The 23,598-nt window shown below is 44.4% G+C and overlaps 1 protein-coding gene across 1 annotated transcript in view; it reads left to right on the forward strand.

Annotated features, from left to right (window-relative positions):
* Positions 1-23,598, forward strand: part of LOC144937652 (FRAS1-related extracellular matrix protein 2-like) — a 124,405-nt gene that overhangs the window by 53,481 nt on the left and 47,326 nt on the right. The window contains exons 3-6 of the mRNA XM_078865034.1: positions 1,557-1,703; positions 6,800-7,030; positions 9,118-9,243; positions 15,096-15,347. Of these exons, the coding sequence (XP_078721160.1) occupies positions 1,557-1,703; positions 6,800-7,030; positions 9,118-9,243; positions 15,096-15,347 (756 nt within the window). The remainder of the gene's footprint in view (positions 1-1,556; positions 1,704-6,799; positions 7,031-9,117; positions 9,244-15,095; positions 15,348-23,598) is intronic.

Raw genomic sequence — 23,598 nt, forward strand, 5'->3', positions numbered from 1 at the left:
ATGAACGTGAGTGTGTACGTGTTGTCTCGGTGACGCGTTTGTTTTTGCGCATGTGCACTAAAAAAAAATCCTAATTATGGGCTGTCTTCATGGGGAAATGCGCATATTACAGGTTGTGTGTGTGAGCGCGTGACACATGCGGAGTTATTACTGCAGGGTGTCTTCATAGACTGCAATCAGTAATGACAGCAGACAAAACAAAGTATAGACTGGCATGTTGATGTTGTGTCTATGGATGTACACCGGCCTTAGCTGCTCTTGAAACGTTTAGGAAACACGAGTCGTCCCTTTTTTCAAGAGCCGATGCCAATCTCATCTGATAGTTGCATTTTTTTTGGGCTTTTCATTGTCTGAACTTAAATTCTCAGAATGTAGCGTTTTATTTATATATTTATCGCAGCGGCGCTTCGCTCAATATTTCTCGAGCCATTAGGATACTCACAATTAACCGAGTGCGCCATTCGCTCGACTAACAATGCACAAATTCGGCTGAAAGCATTCCAATTTGTTCGTGAAATTATTGGAAAAATGGCGGCCATGCCAAAGCATTTACTGGCCAAGACATACATTTAATATCGAACGGTGACAACGGTGAGTGGGATCGCACTGCGAAAAACTGATGTGCTTCTGCATACCAGCCAGGCTGGCACCCGGCCCATCTTCATTAAGTTTTCCTTAATTAAGTTCGGCAAAATATGTGCTGCCCACTCTACCACCCTTTGTACAAACACGCGAGTTTGTACTTTGATGCTGTGCCATGTCACTAACAAGCGTCGTGCTGAAAAAGTTAGTCGATTATAAAGACATTAATAAATAGATATTTTTGTTTATTATATGTAAAGACCACCGTTCGATTAATCAAAAACTATTTCAAAATGGAGGATGCTGGGCATCTGTACTCCATAATGCTGGAAACTCCTTGCAGTACATGCCCAGTGTGATGTAGTAACGAGGAATGATGATGATAATGATGATGATGAGGTCATTGATGTCATTAAATCTTGAACTTAAAAATGTTCTTGAGGCTCGCCTGGTATGCAGAAGGTCGTGGGTTCGATCCCGACCCTGACGCCTGTTGTATATTTGGAGTTTGCTTGTTCTTCCGATGGTTGCGTGGATTTTTTTCCGGGCCCTCCGGTTTTCTCCCTCCACATTTAGAAACATGCGTTTAGGGTATTTGGCTGCTATAGATTTCCATGTGATAAACCACTTCGTTGAGCTTTCATCTGTTGCCAGGTCGCATCTGAAAAAAGAGCGAAATAGCTCAGTGGGCCTTACATGGTAAAAAAAGAAACACTGTTTCGTTTATGACTTTTTGGTTCTTTCGGTAAAGCCACGTGACTTTACCAATAAAGTCACGTAGGTATAAAATAAAAAATATTGTATTTTATGCCTCCGTGACTTTACCGAAAGAACCAAAGAGTATAGATTCCTGCAGTCACGAAAGCTTCAAATCGAGATTGTTTCGTTAATTATTTATAACCCGAGCCCAAGACACGGAGCTCAGAAAGCGCAGTCAGCTACGAGGCCGTCACTAAGTCTTGCTTTGTGTTCAGGTGGGAACAAGCTGAAGAAGCAGCCTTTCCGGCTCAACTGGGCGTGGATTTCCCTGGAGCGTGAGTACTACCTGGTGGACGAGGACGCCAAGTACTTGGAGGTGGTGCTCAAGCGACGGGGATATCTCGGCGAGACCTCCTTCATCAGTGAGTGCCAACCAGCAGAACGGACACAACCACGGATGCCACCCGTTTTGGTTATGCAAGGATTTTTTTATTTTTTAAATCTGGGTGGCCGATTTGTGCCAGAAGTGTGCCACGTGTTTAGGCAAAAAGTTAATTGATTTGAATTCACTTCTCGAGGTAGCTTTGTCGTGGGGTATCTCTAAATCGTATTGAAAGTGCCAGTTATTGGATTTTGCATAATACTACAGCACTCCAGACAACGCATTTAAATATACTGGAACGTTATTCTCACCTTTTCTGCTATCGTGAGGTATTCCTTTTCCCGTGACATGTTCCAGTGTTTTGTACCTCAGAGGTGGCAACCCGAGCCATTACACAGAATCATTTTCCAGGTAAACGAGCAATGTCATACAAAAAATAATTTGGCCAGAGAGTGCTGTTTTGTTGAGAGTAGGTGAATAGGGTGGATGTCGTTGCATTAATACGTTAATTGTGTATCAATAATACCAGGAAGAAAATTCTGCACTAAAATGTGAATGATGATGTGTTCCATGACATCTCCATAAATAGCATGCTTAGTAAACATGCTCAGATATTTATTTGGCTGGACGGTCAGGGAGTGTACTTTTCAGTATGATGCTCCTGACTGCTGCACTTTGGCTACGATTACCCACAGGACTGGAATATAATCTTACTGAGCCTCGCTTGTCAGCATATAATTCCTCTTCAGTCAGAGCAGGTTTTTGCCTTGGGCGCTGGAAGAATTTCGGCAGTGGGCACGATCCACCAAAACTCATAAGCATTAGTGGGAATTTGGGAATTCAAAATATTGTCCTGGCTTAGGGCCAAGAATGACCTAAACTCAAGCCTGGCAAATTATGAGAGGCCATTCACAGCTTAGCAAGTTTTGGGGCACAATAACACTCCCAACTGCACTGTGCGCTGTGCAGCGTACGCCCAGCTGAGAGATGTGTTTGTCAAGCGGCAATCGGGGCTAAGCGCTTGCGTGCGCTCCCTTGCCGACTTACACTTTGGTTGCCAGCTGTCCTCGTTTTACCAGGGTCAAATATCTTTTTGAGGTAAACTCTCCTGGGAAATCTGTAAGTCTTCTGAGGGAATACAAAAAAAATCTGTCCCAGTTTTGGTCAGTTGTGGAAAAGTACAATGCTCAAGACGCTGCATTTACACGTAATGTGTGGAAAAGTACAATGCTCAAGACGCTGCATTTACACGTAATGTGTGGAAAAGTACAATGCTCAAGACGCTGCATTTACACGTAATGTGTGGAAAAGTACAATGCTCAAGACACTGCATTTACACGTAATGTGTGGAAAAGTACAATGCTCAAGACACTGCATTTACACGTAATGTGTGGAAAAGTACAATGCTCAAGACACTGCATTTACACGTAATGTGTGGAAAAGTACAATGCTCAAGACGCTGCATTTACACGTAATGTTCCCTCTCTGCTGGGCATTGCGAGACGTTCTCCTTTCCACGATGTGTCCCATTTTCTATTTTGATTACCTCGGAGGTCGTAGCCCCGGCCATGGCAAATGCGCCCGATTTTGGGGACGCTTTCCATCAAGGAAGATCCATCGAGGCTGGCTGCATGCCTGGCTGCGCGCCCCTTGCCGACCTGCGGCCGCTTTGACCCCCTTGCACGGGCACAGCAGCGCGAACCGGGCTGGCTTCTTGTTTTGCACCTGCGTTAATTTAGTTCGTGGATCCAGTTCCTAAGCAGCTTTTGCCTAATCGCCGGGCTAATCCAGTGGCAGCCCGTGCCGCCCAAGGAGCAGCGAGCGGGCAGGGATGGAGTTAGGGGGGGGGCGGGGGTGGAGGCGGAGATCTTGGGCCGTGGGCCCCGTAAGCGGATGAGTGCGGGCGAGACGGGCTTCGCTGAGCAATGCCCGGTGCCCTCCCTGCGCCCGGATCCGCGGTAGTCTCGCGCCGGCGTGACGGCTTAGCCGACATTTAGAGGCCTCGAATCCCACGACCTAGGATGGCAGTTGCCACTTCGTTACAATAATGATTACGGTGGCTTAAGCTGCCCGCCCTGTCTCAAACTCGAGCAGTGTCCGAGAGACGTTGTTTTGAAATGGTAGGACATTTCAGTGGAAAACATTCTGAGTAGCGTACGTATGTTGGAACTTCTTTCGGGCCGTATGCAGCCAAGCGTGCTAATCTGAGGAGTAATACGTTTGAAAGGTTAAAAGGTCATGGTGTAGTCCTGCCAGTGATTGGTGGAAGGACTTCGATGAGAAGGTGCTCTAGACTATAATTTGGCCTACTCTTCCGCGCTTGCTTACTTATATGGTTTCAAAAATAGTTTCTCAATCCGTATGCATACAGTGAGATTGAAGGATACGGCCAACATAGAACAGATATTTTATATCGTATCCCTAGAAAAATACACTGAACTGGGTAACATTTGCAGTCTTTTCATAACTTCACTGCATGTACAGTCCAATAACAAATCCTCAATAAATCCTAAACACTAACAATTCCAAAACACTCATGACTTTTAACCCTAAACTATCATAGCATGTCCAGGTCGTAACTCTTCTCAAATTCATAATATTAGACCCAAACATAGTGAATCACCTCTTCTTGCTGTTATTTCATAGCAAGAGCACATTAACTCTTCCATTTTTACATGCCTCCTTGTGGATTTTGCCTCCCCCACAAATGGTTTATCTGTCCTTTGCACGGTGCAGTGGTTCCTGCTTTGCACTACAAACTCTTGTTACCTAGATTATTTAGATGATTTGGCTGCTATAGATTCCCACACGATCAGCCACTTCGTTGAGTTATCGTTTGTGGCCAGGTCGCTTCTGAAAATGAACTGCGCTGCTCAGTGGGCTTTGCCTGGTAAAATAAAATTAAAAGTTTAGTTTCAAATGAAGTATTTGTAGTTACTTGCTTACCTTTCCTGTACCTTGCATTCCTCTAGTTGTTGTATTGTTTGTTGTTGTAACTTTCTGGTCCACCCCTACTGGCCCTGTGTTACAAAGAGCTTCGTAGCTCATATGATTTCTCCAGGGTAAAAAAATATTCTGTTTCTGAACTAGGATCGACTTCTCCTTGGTACCGTTTCTTTTTCATAATTGAAATCGACGATTTAACGAACACGCAAAAGTAATATTTACAGATAAAGCTTTTCCTTTTATTTTAACGTCCCTTTTAGAATATTTTTGTTTTAAATGCTCAATAATAATAATAAAAAGACACGAGACAGTGAATATCATGCAAGTTACTTTTGTTTTAGCTTCTTACACACTGAGCGTATGGAGCGGTGGTGCAGGTTATGAAGTCAGTCACGTGAGTTCGATTCCCAGTTCACGGCTCACACCAGTGGCGATCGATACCCGAACCGTTCCTGAACCTTCCCCCTCCAGTCACTCACACGAAGGGTCACGACTGACACGGCACGCGGAGGCCTTCATCCAGCAGTGGATTGACAAAGGCCTGTAAATTATGATGGCTGCGCGTACTTCACATTATCGCTGGTTTTTGTTAAAACTTAAATTATGGTCTTCCTATTTTTTTTAATCTATCTCTTTCCTAGCTGCAGCGACTTGAGAAAATGCAGTCTCTTTAGCCTCCCAGCTGGAATGTTGAGATTAATTCTCCCCCCCCCACTCCTGATGGGCTGTGGGAGAGAACAACAATTATGTTATCAAGAAAAACTGTGATTAATGCCCCTCGATTTTCTTTGTCTTATATATTCGTACGTTGGGATATATTCTTTAAATGGTAATGTTCATGTTTATCAGTTTGTAATACAAATGTGTAATAAATATAGTGCAGCGCAGCATTTCAAAGTATGTGGGGCAATTTTTCTTTATTAATGAGAATAAAATGCATAGCCACCCCAGCATGGCACGGTGCATGTAACTTTTATAAACCGACCTCTAAATGAGAATACATTGTGAACCGATGGATGTGCCACATTGCCTTTGAAATAGTCTTCAGATTTATAATTAATTGTATGCATAATTTAGCACGTTACTTTACGGCATGAGTGCAAATTTTAAAACACACTATTAATTTTGAACAAGGGTGATTTCTCGAAGCAAAGGAAGGTAATTGGCTGACACGTAAGCTTACTATGCACACTCTGTTGTCGGGCAATGCTAATGACAAATGTGGTGAGGTTTTATTTTGTTTACGCACTGCATGTATCACAATCCCGCATTTATGTTGATCCACAGCATCTCCGTTTGTAAAGACCACCTCAGATTGGTTTCCTGCCTATGAAACAAGATACTGGAAATAAAATCATTGAGAATGTATACAGCTCACAATTAATTTAACCAAACCACTTGTAACACCAATGAGCAATTTACTTTTGAATGTTTTATATCAGGAAGCACAATGATTTGTCCAGGGCGACGATTCAGGCAGCAATCAGCAACATGGCAGTTTGATGTCATTTATCTTCTATTGCATGAGCCACAGTGGAAACTGCCCCCAATTCAGTCCGTGCAAAAACCCTATTATCCGCGGATCCAATTCTTCCCATTATCCGTACTCGTTCACAGATAAGGGGAGTGACCTTGAAGTGGCAGCAGGTCCTTCCGATGAATCGCAGCTATCATGGATAAAGAGTCCCGGGAAGCGACGCTATAAACCCATCCTGTTATCTGTGCCTTTCCGCGCACGAGAGGAATGAGCGCGGATGTGGCGACGGTCACTGCATCGTGCGCTTTTGCGGCCGTCTGGAATGCTCTTCTGTCCGATATCAGGAAGCCATTGGAGCTATGCACTTTTAAATCTCGTGTGTAAACTCATTTTTTTAGGTGCAAAAAAATTAAAATTAATAAAAGTAAAATTAAAATAAAATAAAAATCACGACGTATCGGATTTTTTAATTTTTTTTAATTTTTTACCTACGTGACTTTACCGAAAAAACCTAAGAATATGAATCCTTGCAGTCACTAAAGCTTCAAATCTAGAAAAAATGTAAACTCATTTCTTCAGAAATGCTTTTCGTGGTTAGTTTGTTGACCTTCCGCCGCACCTCTGATTAGCGCGGTTGGCTACGCAGGGTGCGACAGAAGTTCCACGTGCGTGCGTACAAATTCGCGATTGACTCGGCGGTGCCACGCACGCAGGCATCGGGACGCGTGACGGCACGGCGGAGAAGGAGAAGGACTTCAAGGGGAAGGCTCAGAAGCAGGTGCAGTTCAACCCGGGACAGACGAGCGGAACGTGGCGCGTGCGCATCTTCGCCGACGCCGAGTTTGAGACGTCCGAGACATTCCAGATCGTGCTCTCGGAGCCCGTGATGGCCGCCCTGGAGTACCCGGACATCGCCACCGTGGATATAGTGGACCCGGGCGACGGTGAGGATCCGTTTCGGTTGTTTCTCATTGCATTGCCGTCGTCATAGCTTTCGCGCACCTTCGTTTGTGCTCGTCGACAGCTAATCGCGCCTCCGATGAGCACGGTTGGCTACGTACGGTGTGAAAGAAGTTCATCGTACGCACATACGTGGCGGGATTCGTACAAAAAACTGAAGGAGGTGGAGGGGGGGGTGCACGGCACGGTCATTGCTAAAGATACGTTAAATGAATGCTCAAGCAGAATGCACGGTAGACAAAAGCGAATGATACCATTTATTACTGATTCTGCGGAGGGTTTCGCTTTAAGCAAAATGCACAGTCGGCTGTTACGCCTCCTGTGCAATGCCCCCATCCCTCGGTTGAGTTTAAGAATTTAGAAGGGATGGCTCTTCCTTTAGCGGCAGTGGGCTTCCAGCACCCACAAATGCGGCGACCTAACCCAAAAACCTTTATTATACTGGTAGGAACCTCCTGGTTACACCAGCCCACAGGGGATTATTGTGCCCGTCCGTCCGTCGTGCAGGGAGGGGCTGGGTGGGGAGGGAGGGGCTGGGTGGGGAGGGGCTGGGTGGGGAGGGTGGGGAGGGGCTGGGTGGGGAGGGGCTGGGTGGGGAGGGTGGGGCTGGGTGGGGCTGGGTGGGGGGTGGGAGGGCTAGGGCTGGGTGGGGAGGGGCTGGTCACCCGTGGTGCCCTTATAAAACTCACCGTTTAACCTACTCACGCCGGCTTGTGCCCGCTCTCACAGTCGGCCATATTTGCGGAATACACCACGCCGCCGTTGACCCTGGCCATTGACCGAGCAACCCAACGTTCCTACCAGCTCCCTCCGCAGGAATGTGTTGAATAACATTGGTCACGAAGGCATCCATGTCACACCCCTGCCAAGGCGAGAGTTAGGCATTGTTATGCCATGCACAGGTTTATAATAGTAATGATTATGATAGATCACACCTGAGATACAATGCCCAGGTGTCAGACAGTCGAAGGCGAATTTTTTATTAATTATATAATCTTGATGACGATTGCTTGCGTTGCGATCGAAACGTCGTGATCTGTTTTTTTTCTACCTACGTGACTTTACCGAAAGAACCAAAGAGTATAATTATAGAATGTCTATCGGTTAATACATCTCCAACAAATATGGTTCAAGAATCAAAGGCCGTTTCAAGCTAGACGTTTGCCAAAAGTGGACTCTCATAACATTACATTGAAATGTTTTTGATGCCCGCTTATTTCAATTACAGAACAGACAGAAATGTAATTTCGCTAAAAATAAATAATGTACATTATTAACAAGGGTTTACAGTTACGCTGGATATTACATTAATAATGAGGTTTTACCATTTCGCGGAATACACTGTCATAGCTGTTTCAGCACACATTTGGTGCACATGCAGATTTCACTGCATAAAGAGTGATGCAAAACACATAACAGTTGGTACACCCTGGACATTTGTGGCTTGGAGATTTAAGCTAAGGCTTCCCAACTCCTACTTTCCAAACAAAACATTTCCTAAGCCTCATTAAACGCTTGGTTTGAGAAAGTGTCCGCTTTGCTGAAGTGGCATTCTCAACGTTAACTCTCATCACATGGACACCACAGAATCTTCTATAAAAAAAATATTCCCCTTCTGACTTCAATTGTTTTTTTTAGATTTATTTTCACCTCCGCCACCCCATTTTATCCAAATTGTCCTTTCGGCGTCACGCCATGAGACTCGAGAAAACGTTCTCATCTCTCGCAGAGCAGTTGCAATTCTTTGTGTTAGCGAACAAACCCATGGAAGCGGATATTACAGAGCTACCGCTGAGACCACCTTCAAGTGACCTCTGGCCTACAAAGTAGAGGGCGGCACTTTTTCCCACCTCCTCTGCATATGAGAGTTAATGTTCGTTGCACGACACTCAAACAGATATTTCAATTTCTGTCATCGGAACTTCGCGAAATGAAGAGCAGAACCGAATCTTGTATATTTATTTTTGGTGCAGTCACTGGTGACCGGGTCGACACTCTCGACTCGCGACGCTTGACAATTGTTGTTCCACAATTAATCGACGCGTACGCTGTTCCTCTCTTTTGACCGCAGAGTCCACGGTGTACATACCGCAGGCGGAGTATAAAATTGAGGAGGACATTGGAGAGCTGCTCATTCCCATCCGACGCTCCGGGGACGTTTCTCAGGAGCTCATGGTCATCTGCTACACCCACCAAGGTGACACGCCGGACACGCATGTCTCAATTATCTTACGGTGTTGCCTAAAAACCGCGGCGTCATTGCAGCCAGGGCTCTCTAGAAGTTGAGGCTTGGGGGCGGCTCTGGAATATATTTGATGACAAATCAGGCCTGCCCAGGCCGATAAAATCCATGGTTGCACCCCATCTCAGGGGATCTCAGAAGCTAAGCACTTTTCCTCCAGCCAATCACCTTCCACTTTTCCGAACGGATTCCAACCGTCCACCCTGTCAATCATCCTCAGTTCCCCGCTCTTTCCACTTTGTATTTCTCCTCCAGTCTCCTTAAATTCCCCCGCCTCTAACCAATCCCCTTTCAGACCCAGTTAGGCACCGATCAGTGGGCTTGTTTTTACTTCACGATTATAACCGTGTCAAGTGGCGTCCACCACGTCAGGTGAGTGTCGTTGGCAGTGATACAATCTCCGCACATGCTAACGGCACATTGCCGTGAAGGAGAACGTGAAAAGTAACAATCGAATGAGGTACAGACGATGACCAACAGCCCGATCTCAGGCAAACGTTTCAGGTGAAGTGTCCAGTTGATCATGAAGGCAACTGGCAGAAAGACAATGACAGAGAAGGCATCGAGGTGTCTTCGTTGGGTGAACATGGGTCGTATGTCCTTGTTATGGAAATGAGTGACTGAAAGGCAGCTTACTTAGAGCCCTGCAATCTACAGTCGTGGAATACACTGCGGAATACTTCTCGTGAATAGGCAACACATTTTATTATTCGCGTTATAAAATATACAAATTTGAAGGCAAGTATTAAACCATTGATTAATCGATTTCAAATTTATTTTTTTATGTTCACAATGCATTCATGGAATCATGCTTGATTTGAAGCTTTCGTGACTGCAGGAATCCATACTCTTTGGTTCTTTCGGTAAAGTCACGTAGGTATAAAATAAAATAAAATTGAATCATGTTTAAGACTCAATTATTTACAATTCATGCAAAACCGTGGGAAACAAAGCAAACAAGATGGTACAAATGAGACGTAGCAAATATTCTTGAATTGAATCATGACCACTAATCATGGCAATTCATCAGCTTTCTGTGGGGTGAATCATTGCATGCATAAAACATGTATATATTTGAATATGTAAACTACTGAGCGGGGTTAAAGGTCATGCTCAAAGTTACTTGAGCCAGCTATGTGAGCGATATCTTGAATCATTTCAGGGCTCCCCCTTAATCAATCTGCGCTCACCGCCGTGGTGAAGTATGACCAAACAATCTCACAACTGACACAGCATTAATTCTAGATTTGAAGCTTTCGTGACTGCAATGATTCATATTCTCAGGTTTTTTCGGTAAAGTCACGTAGGTAAAACATTAAAAGTAATGAAAATTATTATATTATTTTGTTTTGTTTTATTTTACTTTCATTACTTTTAATGTTTTACCTACGTGACTTTACCGAAAAAACCTGAGAATATGACACAGCATTGGGATGCCTTCATCCAGCAGTGGATTGACACAGTTGCTTTAAAATAATATTATCATCATCATCATCATTATTTTACGTTATTTCACAGCATGAGGGTGTGTATGCACAGAATCATATTTTAAAGTAAAACCTCCCTACCGTTCGTGTGTATTCCCAAACGTTCCGTTGACTTTAATTAATGAATGACATTTTGGAACGAGTAGACAATTGGGTGAATGTTGCGTGCGTTGTGCTGCAGCATTGATTAAACTTTCGTCGGAGAGCTCCAGTGACCTCGCATTGCCTGAGACCACATTCTTCAGCGGTTGCCGTTTAGCTTTACAGAGACGAGCATTGACAGCAACTGACCGATCTCATTTGACGATGAAGGGCTGTCTAGGGCCATGATTGGATAAATACGATTTCTCTCTAGTTTCGCTGGCCATATCTGCTTCGTGTAAAAGAAAGCCCTTTTCAGAAAGGGCTCACATCTTTGACACATTTCCAGGGGCAATCCATGGTAGGCAAATGCTACCCGAGCAAATGTATAGTATAAATATAATATTTCAGACAAATTGATAAAAACAAGCCCCTGAACATACAGTAAAGCAGCAAGTCAGGAGTGTGTGTTTCATAAAAAATAATTAACTTAATACATTTCTCTAACCCTTCACGGTTTTTTTTTCGTAAAAAAAAATAACGGCCATTCATCGTGTGGCTATGATCTATCGCTTTGATGAATTAAGATGAATGAGTAAAATTAGCTGAACTTGATAGTTTAAGTAAATTTAGTGGGTTTTTTTTCTTTCTAGAACACTGACGCGCAATGTCCTGAGTCAGTATTTGGCCTCCGATGTATTTTTCAAAGAGGAATATTTTCACTGATGAAAGTACTTCGTCACTACGAATCGAGTCACCAGTGTTTAATTCGCGGTCGTGTCTAACATCAGTGGTGAGCGATATCTGAAACGTTCGCAGGCTGCCCCTTCACTAATCCCCATTGACCAGCGTGGTGAAGTATGGCCAAATGACCGACGCAGCCTGGGGAGGCCTTCGTTCAGCAGTTCATTGACAAAGGAGTGTAATTTAATATCGTGTATATAAAGTGTACTGCTCACGCAGCTTATATTAAATTGCCATCGGCGCTTTTTCGTTACACTTATCGGTTTCTCTTTTCACATAGACGTTGACCATTATTTTTCAATCTTATTAAATTTAGCAGCATTAACGGCCACACCTCGCGTGTGGCCCTCACCTTAACTGGGCCGCCACGGTGGTGAGACATTCACTGCCTCGCCGCTTGGTATACAGGAGGCCCAAGGGTCGATCCCAACCCTGACGTCTGCTGCAAATTTGAAGTTTGCATGCCCTTTCCGGTGGTCGCGTGGATTTTTCTCCGTGTCCTTCGTTTTTTCCCTCCACATTCATTTAGAAACATGCGTTTCGAGTATTTTCCTGTTATAAAATTCCACGCAATAAGCCATTTGTTGGATCTATCATTTGTGGCCAGGTCACTTATGAAGAAACGCTATATAGCTGAATGGGCCTTACTTGGTAAAAAAAAATTTTTATTATCACCGTGAGGAATGAGACGTGTGCGGTTGAACAGGCTGTGCTTGCGACGAGGCCACGAGGGGGGGTGGGGGGGATGACGAGCGGGTTAAACTTGATGCCGCGTCAAGTTTTCACTCTGAAGCCTTTTTGCGAAACCCGCGTGGAAGAAAAACACGGGGCTCGCTCACGCAACAGGGCCCGCAGTGCAGCAGCGTGTGCAGCGCAGTGCGGCGTGTGCAGCGCAGTGCGGCGTGTGCAGCGCAGTGCAGCAGCGAGTGCAGCAGCGAGTGCAGCAGCGTGTGCAGCGCAGTGCGGCGTGTGCAGCGCAGTGCGGCGTGTGCAGCGCAGTGCGGCGTGTGCAGCGTGTGCAGCGCAGTGCAGCGTGTGCAGCGCAGTGCAGCGTGTGCAGCGCAGTGCAGCGTGTGCAGCGCAGTGCAGCGCAGTGCAGCAGCGTGTGCAGCGAAGTGCAGCACAGTGCTGCAGAGTGTGCAGCGCAGTGGCCTGTACAGTGCGTGCAGCGCAGTGCGGCATGTGCAGTGCAGTGCGGCGTTGGAATCTGCTCTTTACAGTGAGAGTTTCACGCGTCTGAATTTCCCCGCTCGCCCTAATCTGCTCCCCAGGCAGTTTGCGGCACGGGTGACACGCGTTTGTTTGGGTGTCTGTCTCTCCCTCCCTCCCTCCCTGTCCCTCTCTTTTGTCTATTTCTCTCACAATTTTCATTATCTTCCACGTTCTGTTTTTTTTCTTCCGTTTCATTCGCTGTCTCTCGGCCGTCGCTCTCACTGTCGCACTCGTGCTGATATCTCGATGTTGTATTCTTCAACTCACCCCTCTCTCCGCTTTTGTTCTTCGGCAAAAGTATGTTCGCCCGGGGAGTAGGCGAGAGGGTTGTCCCGCACGCACAATGTAGACCATGTACTACGTATTCACGGTGGCGAGGTGTTAACTACCTCGCCTGGTGTGCAGGAGGTCACGAGTTCGGTCTCGACCCTGACACCCGTGTGGGTTTTTTCTCTGGGCCCTCCGGTTTTTCCCTCCACATTTAGAATCAACATCACGCGCTTAGAGCATTTGGCTGCTATACATTTCCACGCGATAAACCGCTTCGTTGAGCTATCATTTGTGGGCGGGTCACTTCTGAAAAACAGCTACATAGCTCAGTGGGCCTAACCTGGTAAAATATCTATATTTTTTAAGTAGTTTAATAACCACATGAGCTCATCAGTGTGTTAACTCAGCTGCACAACTACAGGCGGTGGAGCGGTGGTGAAATGGTGAGCGCAATGCACCGTGAGTTCGAATCCTGGCTACGGCTAACATCCCAGTGGCAAGTGATATCTGAAACAATCATGGGGCTCGTCTTCACCAACTTGCAATTACTAGCATGGAGAATCTTCTTGGTTCTTTCGGTAAAGTCACGTAGAAGGGAAGTAGTAAAATAATAAAAATAAAACATAATATTATTTTATTTTATTATGTTTTATTTTTATTATTTATTACTTCCCTTCTACGTGACTTTACCGAAAGAACCAAGAAGATGAATCCCTGCAGTCACGAAAGCTTTAAATCGAAATTTAGCATGGAAAAGTGAGGTTAAACAACCGCCATACCCAACGTGATGTGGGGAAGCCTTCAACCGGTATTGACTCGACAGAGGCCTGCGAAACATTTTAAATTTGATTTTACACTCGCGTGTGAGTGGCAGCTCTCATAAAACACGCTTTAGCAAGCCAGACATCTATGCTGCCTCGGAATGGTTTTGCCACAAATGACCTTTATGCTGCTAATCATCAGTGTGGCTTTGCTTTATGCCCTGAAGACATGCAACAAACCACATACCCGTTCTAAGGGCCCACCAATTCAATGGGCACTTCTTTGACATCGAGTAATAATAGCAGCACTGGTTTTGTCAGTCAGTAAACTTGAGGAATGTAAAAAAAAAACATCGCGTGTCTGTATATATTTGGGGTGGTTGGAGCGGTGGTGCGCGCTTTGCTATGAAACCCTGCGACCTGAATTTAATTCCCAGTAACGGCTCGAGTCGGCGGCGAGCGATATCTGAAACCAATCCTGGATTCCCCCTTTCATCGACCCGCACTGACCAGCACGGTGAAGTACGGTCAAACAGCCCCCATGACTGACACGGCAGGGCGAAGTCTCCTTCCACTCGCGGATTGACAAGGGCCCCTAAAATGGTTAATTAATACAATACGTGCGGATTCCTGCGTGGGTATTGTGAAAAGGTAATCCACTCGTGGCATCTGCGGGCTCACAATGTACGTGCGAGGATTGGACTGTCCTCCCACTCACGTTCCCACCTGAGACAGACCCTTTGACTTTTTTTTTTCCGCCCTTGCTGACCTGATAAGTCACCGCAAGGTGAGCGACAGCACGCCGCAGTGGCGGCCGTCCTGTAGAGATAAACTAGCTGCCGGCATGAGAATGTGGACTTGCCACGCGCTGGCATCGGGCATCTGGTGGGGGTGAGTGCGACCCTTTTTTGCTGGTCTGAGCAGGGAAACTGAATTTGAAACGTGTGCACCTATGGAAGGACAGAGGTGTGATTGATGTATTACCCACAATGCTGCACAACAAGCACGTAATGAGTTTTTTCTACGAGATTGCATTTTGGAATTGATATTACCTGGCAACGGATTAAAATGGCCATTATCATTATAACTTACAACCCTTGGTCAATCCACCGCTGGATGGAGGTCTTCCTGCACCATTCCAATCGGGCTTTTGTTCATCGGCAGTGATGATCACGACGACGGTGCTGACGCACGCTCCGCCACCACCGCCGCCGCGTACGACGACCTCCGACACAGCTGTTGCTTTTCGCAGGCACCGCCACGGGCACCATCCCGACCAGCGTGCTCTCCTACTCCGACTACATCAGCCGCCCCGAGGAGCACATGAGCGTGCTGCGCTTCGACCGCGGCGAGACGGAGAAGGGCTGCCGCGTCGTCGTCATCGACGACTCGCTCTACGAGGACGAGGAGTCCTTCAACGTCTCGCTCAGTATGCCCATGGGCGGCCGCGTCGGGGACGCCTTCCCATCCGCCCGCATCCTCATCCAGCCCGATGCTGACGACGGTAATTTGTGATGCTGCGGCCGGTCGGCCGGCAATCCCCCCCCCCCACCCCCCCCCCCCCTCACTGAGTGGTAAAACTGAATTCTAAAAACTAAACTCATCGTTGACTGTTGTCCATCCACTACAGGGGCGAGATTTAAACTACCACCGCCTGGTATACAGGGGTCGTGGGTTCGATCCCGACCCTGACGCCTGCATATTTGGAGTTTGCGTGTTCCTTTCCCCGTGGATTTTTCTCCACGTCCTTCGGTTTTTCCCTCTACATTTAGAATGAACATACGTTTTGAGTATTTGGCTGCTATACATTTCCACACGATGATAAGCAACTTTGTTGAGCTGTCATTTGTGGCCAGGTCGCCTCTGAAAAAGAGCTATAGAGCTCAAGTGGGCCTTACCTGGTAAAATTAAAACAAAGTTATATAGTTTCATCGTTTTTACTACCATTCCTCACATTTCTATGATGCCACAATTTATCTCACGCCTCAACACAAACTCATCTCATCAACCCCATCTCCACAGTGGTCATCCTCTCTGAGATAAATGTATCTCCTCTAGCTGCCATTCCTTCCTTCACGAGTTATCCATCGGGCCATTGGCCCTTCAGCGATGTGCCCTAAGTAAACCCACTTGCTCTCCATGCCACGTCTCTAACTCTGTGCATTTTCTCCAAGCCATGTCCGTTTACTAAAATTACTAACTCCATTTTTATTTTATCAGGTATACATTTTCACATTAGCCACTTCATTGGGCTATCATTTGTGGTCGCTCTATAGCTCAGTGGGCCTTACCTGGTAATATAAAACATAGTTTAGTTTTGAGTTTAGTATCCCAAACAATTTTGACTAAACTCATCATCACTTCAGGGTAGATAAAATAGATACCGCTCAGTGAGTATCAATTGGTTTGCAATCAAAAGTGGCTTTCCTATGAAGAGACTTAGCATTTCAACCACCAACTTTGTCACAAGCAATGTTGACTCAACTCACCATCGCGTCGGGGTGGATAAAATGAGTACTGCCAGGTGAGTAGCAATTGTTTGAATTCAAAAGTGCCTTTCCTATGGAAAGACTTGGAATTTCTACCACGGACCCAGGGCTCCCAGTATTGATGATGTACCTTCCAGGCCCCGTTTGATAAAGGTGGTAGCTAGGCTTTTGAAAAACTTTTTTTTTTATGATCACCCTACCGAGGGTTAATACACGATTGACGAACTTCAGTGAATAAAATCGGACGAGTGCTTTGTTCACGTGAGATAGAGGATCTGTTCTGCGTGATAAGCAGAGAACGGGAGGGAAGTGCCTTTGGCGAGTAAGTCAAACCTCTGTCGATTCAGCGAACGCACACCCCCACGGCCACACGTTTGCAAGGCCGTGTGTTTTTTTTAATCTCTGAAATGTGTGCACTCTCTCTCAACCTCGCGTTATGTAACGAATTCAGAGAAGAACATCTTTGCTTGCCAATGCTGCAGATAATTATTATTGATATAGGCGGCGTGAAGAATGTTTGCGAGTGATGGTTACACGTGGTGAGTGCGGCTGGATCCGTAGTTTTGAGAGAGAGAAAAAAGACACATTCGAACAAATTTGCTTACTTCAAATTTGCTTACTTAAAATTTGCTTACTTAAACAAAAAACGCTCATTGTCGCCCAACGCTCTGCAGAGGGGCCTTTGTTCCTCCGTACAGCAAAAAATATAGAAATATAATAATACAAATATAGCTAAATATATAAATAAATCCAACAGCGCTCGCACGCCCCACATTAGCCAAGGCCTTTTATCTCGCGCGTAAATATTTGGGCAACATTCGTGCCTGTGCAGTGTTGAAAAATGAGTGCAGTGGATTACAAAACGGTGCAGATCAATGACTAGCATGCACGCCCTCATCGTGAAGGAAAATTGACGTGTTATTATCAGAGACGTATTTAAAGCGACGTTGTTGAGGTTTCTTTTTTTTTGGTAATGTCAATGCTGATTATTGCATTACGATTAAAATGTGAAAACGACAGTCGAAACATTCTTAAGTATAATATGGATCAAGGCCTCCTCATTCCGTGTCAGTCAGGGGAAGACGTTTGACCATATTTCACCATGCTGGTCATTACGATTTGGAGAATAGGGGGGAGGGGTGGTGGTGGGGGGGAATTCCAAACCAGTTCAGATATCACTCGCCACTGATGTTAACCGAGGCACAAATTGATTTGAGGAGTCACCAGGTTCATGTCTTAGGGCACGAACTTTTGCACCACTCTACCCAGAAACGCGCTATTACCGTATGTCATGCTCAACCTCTGTAAGAGCAACCTGACGTTTCATATATTAGTTCAAGAAAATCTATTTATATAGTCGCCCTCATTACAACCGTTGGATTATTTCACACATGGCCCAATGTGTACTGCGGTAAATCGGGGATGCTCATGCTGGTGCGTTGAAAAATTAGACACGTAAAGTCATCGATTATCTGTTTGACCGAGCCACAGTTTGGTTATTTGAGTGATACAAAATTAATATTTCCGGACAAGTACTCGCAAAACACGACAGCTCGTATTTCTTTCACAAGCAGTGCGTTTGTTTTGTAAGGGGGTCACGCTGTGTCAGATGTACCGGTATGTCGTAAGCCTGGGTGCAACATCGGCTGTGAGTTAGCGGTGTTGTGCGGTCATACGCAGAATGAATATGCACGTTGTGTTTCCCGGTTACAAGTGGTTTCTGTTGTCAGCGGGATAATGGGGCATTTTGTTGCAGTCTCTTGCAGTGGGTGAGCGTTTAGCTTGCCTCATTGAAAGACAGCAGGGCATATTTTTTTCTTCATCCCATGCCAAAGGAACAAAGAAAATAAAGGAAGAAGGATCGGAAATTAAAGTTTTCGGAGGCTATTTGAGGTCACCATTGAAGATTTTTAGGAAACACTGTGCTTGCATTCAGTGCACGCATCGTACAACACTGAATGCATTTTGACCACGGCACCCAATAATGATGGTACAAAACAATATAAATACTGTCATTCTTAAAAATGAAACCAAACGCAGGGGAATGAACTCAATGTATCGTAGCTAAATTATCTCATTATTTATTAAATACCACACGGTGCAATGCCACTGATGCAATGCTGACCTTCAGTGAACACTATTGGGAGTTCACGGCTTGAAAATAAATAATGCCTATTGATTACCTATTCGGAGACAAAATTGTATTGTCATATAGTTTTATATATATATCATCCTATGTGTGTAATGTGCAATCTCCTTTCCTTAACCATTTCAGAGTCCGGTAAGATACAATTCACAAGAGATATGAGAAGTCTCTAGTGAAATGCTCACATAGCAATTTATTTTAAAAAAATTGGCAGTCACAATATATGCATTCAATTGGCTATCCAAGTATTGTTTTTGTACAATTTAAGCAAATCTTTATGCTCAGGTGTCTTCAAGCTAGTCGAACGAATAAGATGGAACAAGCTGGGTGGAACGTTCAAGGCATGCAGTGAAAACGAGACAGTTTAAAACGGGGCAAAAACTAATGGGTTCCTGGGTTGAACCGTGACACTGAATTGTAACATTAATCACGCTGGGGAAGGAGAGAAGAGCGATTCATTAATTCCCTAAAAACTAAGGCGCCGTTTTTTTTAGTTCAGTGATGGGTCATTTAAAATCTTTGGAATTTAAGTACTTAAATTTTATAACAAAATATTCATCCACTCGTCATTCAAAATTGGGATATCAATGCAGGCCATCAAAGTCCGTTTCACGTCGTTTTCGGTGTTTCATTTTGCACGGCATATTTACATTCACTTAAAATGCGGGGCTCTAACATATAGTTTTCATGTTGTGTACCATTATTAAAACAAATCGCTTAGATTCAATAAAGAAGTAAAGTCGAGCAGTGATGGCAGCTGGCAGTGATTTCTGTGGTCAGATGTGAGCATTGCCTCATGTTCTTGGATCTATCGGTGATGTCACGTAGAAAGGAAAAAATAAAATAATACAAATAAAACATAATAAAATTCTCACGACGTTTCGGCCACAACACAAGCAACTGAGGACGGCTGCTTGTGTTGTGGCCGAAACGTCGTGAGAATTGTATTATGTTTTATTTTTATTATTTTATTTTTCCCCTTCTACTTGACCTTACCGAAGGATCCAAGAATATGAATCCCTGCAGTCACGAAAGCTTTAAATAAAAATTTAGACAGTGCATTGCTCACGTTTGTGAGTGGTTGCGGTTTTGTGATGCTGGAGAAATGAAAGTACGGGTTTTTTTGTTGTTATTTTTTTTCCCTCGAATTATATTGCAATTGTGAGATCCTAGATTTGAAGCTTCCGTGACTGCAAGGAATCATATTCTTAGGTTTTTCCGGTAAAGTCACGTAGGTAAAACATCAAAATTAATGAAAATAAAATAAAAACAAAAATCACGACGTTTCGGAGGCAACACAAGTCTCCGTCATCAGGTGGGACCGTCACAGCCGGCTGTGATGGGACCGTCACAGCCGGCTGTGATGGGACCGTCACAGCCGGCTGTGACGGTCCCACCTGATGACGGAGACTTGTGTTGCCTCCGAAACGTCGTGATTTTTATTTTTATTTTATTTTATTTTCATTAATTTTGATGTTTTACCTACGTGACTTTACCGATAAAGCCTAAGAATATAATTGTGAGATCGGTGGCATGTTGAGAGATGAAGAAAGTGTAAACTCTGAGTTCTCTCAGCGGGCAGTACACTATCAGGTGTTAGAAAATGATCTCAGAAGATGGCGTGACAGAACATGTTCTGATGTCACTTCCACCGGCCTCTCGACCCACACGGACGGACTTCATTCCAACAACCCACATGACCGGTGGAGAATGGGGAGACCATCTCTTGGCAGTGGATGGACGAGATGAATCTCTAATCCACACAATGATGAAACTAGGTCCTCACTTTTTCTTCTTGGTTCTTTCGGTAAAGTCACGTAGAAGGGAAGTAATAAAATAATAAAAATAAAACATAATAAGAGAATTCTCACGACGTTTCGGCCACAACGCAAGCAGCCGTCTTCAGGTGAAGACCAGGTCTGTCGGGGAGACAGCGTCTGAATGAAACACCACCACGCTTGGAGTGTATATTTAAGCTTCCAATGTATATTTAAACTTCCAATGTGTTGCCAGTGCCACCATGAGAAACCCATCGTATGATGCATTCTCTTTTAATGAAGGCCAGCCCAGATTTGAGAGCTCGAGTGCCAGTCGTAGTCACAACAAGCCGCTGTCTAGGCGTGATGAAAGTTCCGATTCTTGCAGTTGTGGTACAAGAGGCTGATTAAAGAGACTCCAAGACCAGCTAGCTCGACGGTGTCATCTCGCAGGGCCATGCTGTAATGTGAAATGGCACTATGTTGATAAGACAGCAATGCAGAAATTGTTAAATCTTTGCCTCTTGACCTGCTTTATGGCAACATTAGCATATCAATGGTGATAGCATCTAAAGAGTACGTGTCACACGAATCATTCTTAATGTTTGAATATATTTACATGGGATTATACTCTGGTGCAACGGTTAGCACACCAGGGCTTGCAGAACACAAGTCGCCGATTTCATCACATCGTCCGGCACGACAGAGGAAACGACGGCCCAGTTCCTTAATTCTCCCCACCTCTTTCCACTCAGCGGTGTAAATTTGTTACACCGCTGGTAGATGATCGGTGGGTCGCGTGTAAGTAGTGTGCATGAGGAGGTCAAGCACCATCCTGAGTGGCTCTCTAAAGCGTTATACACAAACATAACAAATCCATCTTCTTGGTTCTTTCGGTAAAGTCACGTAGAATGGAAATAATAAAATAATAAAATAAAACATAATAAAATAATTCTCACGACGTTTCGGCCACAACGCAAGCAGCCGTCCTCAGGTGAAGAACAGGTCTATGTTTTATTTTATTATTTTATTATTTCCATTCTACGTGACTTTACCGAAAGAACCAAGAAGATGAATCCCTGCAGTCACGAAAGCTTTAAATCGAAATATAACAAATCCAATATGGTTTTACTCCGCAAGCAAAATGTATACTTTAAGCACATTTTACAATAGTTTAAAAGCGTTTTCTAATTGTGACGTTGTTATTTATGGAGTTTCGATCACTGGTAGATAGTTTATCCAAACTTGATGGGGCGCTGATGATGATCATGATGACATTTGGTCCGCAGAGTTGGAGAAAATGTTTTTTATCGCTCACAAAAGAGATCTATTCACAGCTGCTTCCTGGCTAATGCTGAAGCTATGTCGGGCTACAGATAATGAGGAATGGGCCCACTTGAGTATAAGCTCTTGGAAAAGGTATGATAAGGCTTAATGGAAGAGACATACCCAAGGCAGCTGGTTGATTTGATTTAATTCTTGAGTATAATACGAACACAAGGCTCATAAGTGACAACGTCTCTTAAGGAAATAGGATAGTGAGACGCTGAAGTTATAACCAATTTTTTTTTTAAATCAACGAATGCAGTCACTTACAATAAATGAATGAAAGAAACTAAATTTGAACGTCAGGTAGAAAAAGATGTATGTAATCGCCTCTGGGCTTTATCTTGTAGTACCAAGTGGCTGCAGACTTTCCACTCAGCCCTGGCATGCTCGCAAGGTTACAATGACCTGGGGCAAGGGAATTAAAATAGAAACCACATTCTACCATTGGAGCCGAGCACCTCTCACAGGCTACCGGATGTAAAACGTCAAAGTAATTACACCTTTGATTTAATTTAAAGCTTTCGTGACTGCAGGGATTCATCTTCTTGGTTCTTTCGGTAAAGTCACGTAGAAGGGAAGTAATAAAATAATACAAATAAAACATAATAAAATTATTCTCACGACGTTTCGGCCACAACGCAAGCAGCCGTCCGTCGCCTCGACGGACCTGGTTTTCACCTGAGGACGGCTGCTTGCGTTGTGGCCGAAACGTCGTGAGAATAATTTTATTATGTTTTATTTTTATTATTTTATTACTTCCCTTCTACGTGACTTTACCGAAAGAACCAAGAAGAGAGTAATTACACCATTTGAAAATAAATTACTTGCGTAGTTTCTGGTGCCACTAAATTAATAAGCAAAAATGTGAAATAGTGTTAAAAATGCAGCTTTGCTTATTTATACTCAATTGTTATTTGAGGGAGGGGTGAATCAATGTTGAATGCGCCTCGCTGTGAACCTCACAACGTGAGATCGATCCCTGGCCACGGCTCACATCAGTAGCGAGTGATATCGGCACCATTCCTGTCCTCCCCTGACTTGCCAACCCGCGTTGACCAGCGTGGTGAAGTATGGTCAATCTATCTTAATTTTTAGAACTTTCGTGACTGCAGGAATTATTATTTGTTTCTTTCGGTTAAGTCACGTCTAAAGATAAAATAATAAATAAAATTAAATAATAGAATACGACGTTTCGATTGCAACACAAGCAATCATCATCAGGTATAATGAAATAGCGACATAAAATCTAACCAGAAAACTATAGACAGACATATTAGCAGACAGATATCACCAAGATACATAGAGAGAGCAACACAGGTAACAGAGAGAGGTGGTCGTCTCTGTGGGGTGGCCTTCCCCGTGACTTGCATGGCATAGGGAGGTCTTCTACCAGCAGTGGATTAACAACTTTTTGTTTATTAGAAGGGCATTCAAATCCTCTGAGACAAATACAATGAAGTCATTATAGGCTTAATTTGAAACTCACTCTTCCTGTATTGACTCCACATTATTGCCTTAAAGGGGTGACTCTTTCAATAAACTTGAAGCAAACGAAATACAAATGTGACCTAACACGTATGATGTATAGTGCACCGAGGTTAATAGGCTGCAATCAGCAAACACAACCACCCACAGAGGTCGGGCATGATACAGTGGCGTGCATTCGACAAAGCAACGTAAGACTCTTTGCAAAATAATAATAGGGGATGGTTCTCAGTCTCGAGGCTTTGTGACCTTGCGCAGCCCAATGTGTCTAGCCGAGCAGTCATTTCTATTGTAAAGCGAAGCTAGATTTCAATGTATGTATACGAACAATAGGGAAAGGAAGAAAAACACCTTTTTGCATGAACCAAATTTACTGACAGACGTGGAAACCGGCAACGGTTGGCATGAAGCTTATTGCATGTCAAACGATGCCCTTCCGTGCACGTCAAAACATTTCGGGGTAATAAAACAATCATTGATCTTCCCCGCACGAATGCCACCCCTGCTGTTCTTGTGAGTTGCTGGGTGGCCCACTGATAACGCGCACCG

The sequence above is a fragment of the Lampetra fluviatilis genome, chromosome 19, assembly GCF_964198595.1.
Source record: "Lampetra fluviatilis chromosome 19, kcLamFluv1.1, whole genome shotgun sequence".
Taxonomy (NCBI): Eukaryota; Metazoa; Chordata; class Hyperoartia; order Petromyzontiformes; family Petromyzontidae; genus Lampetra; species Lampetra fluviatilis.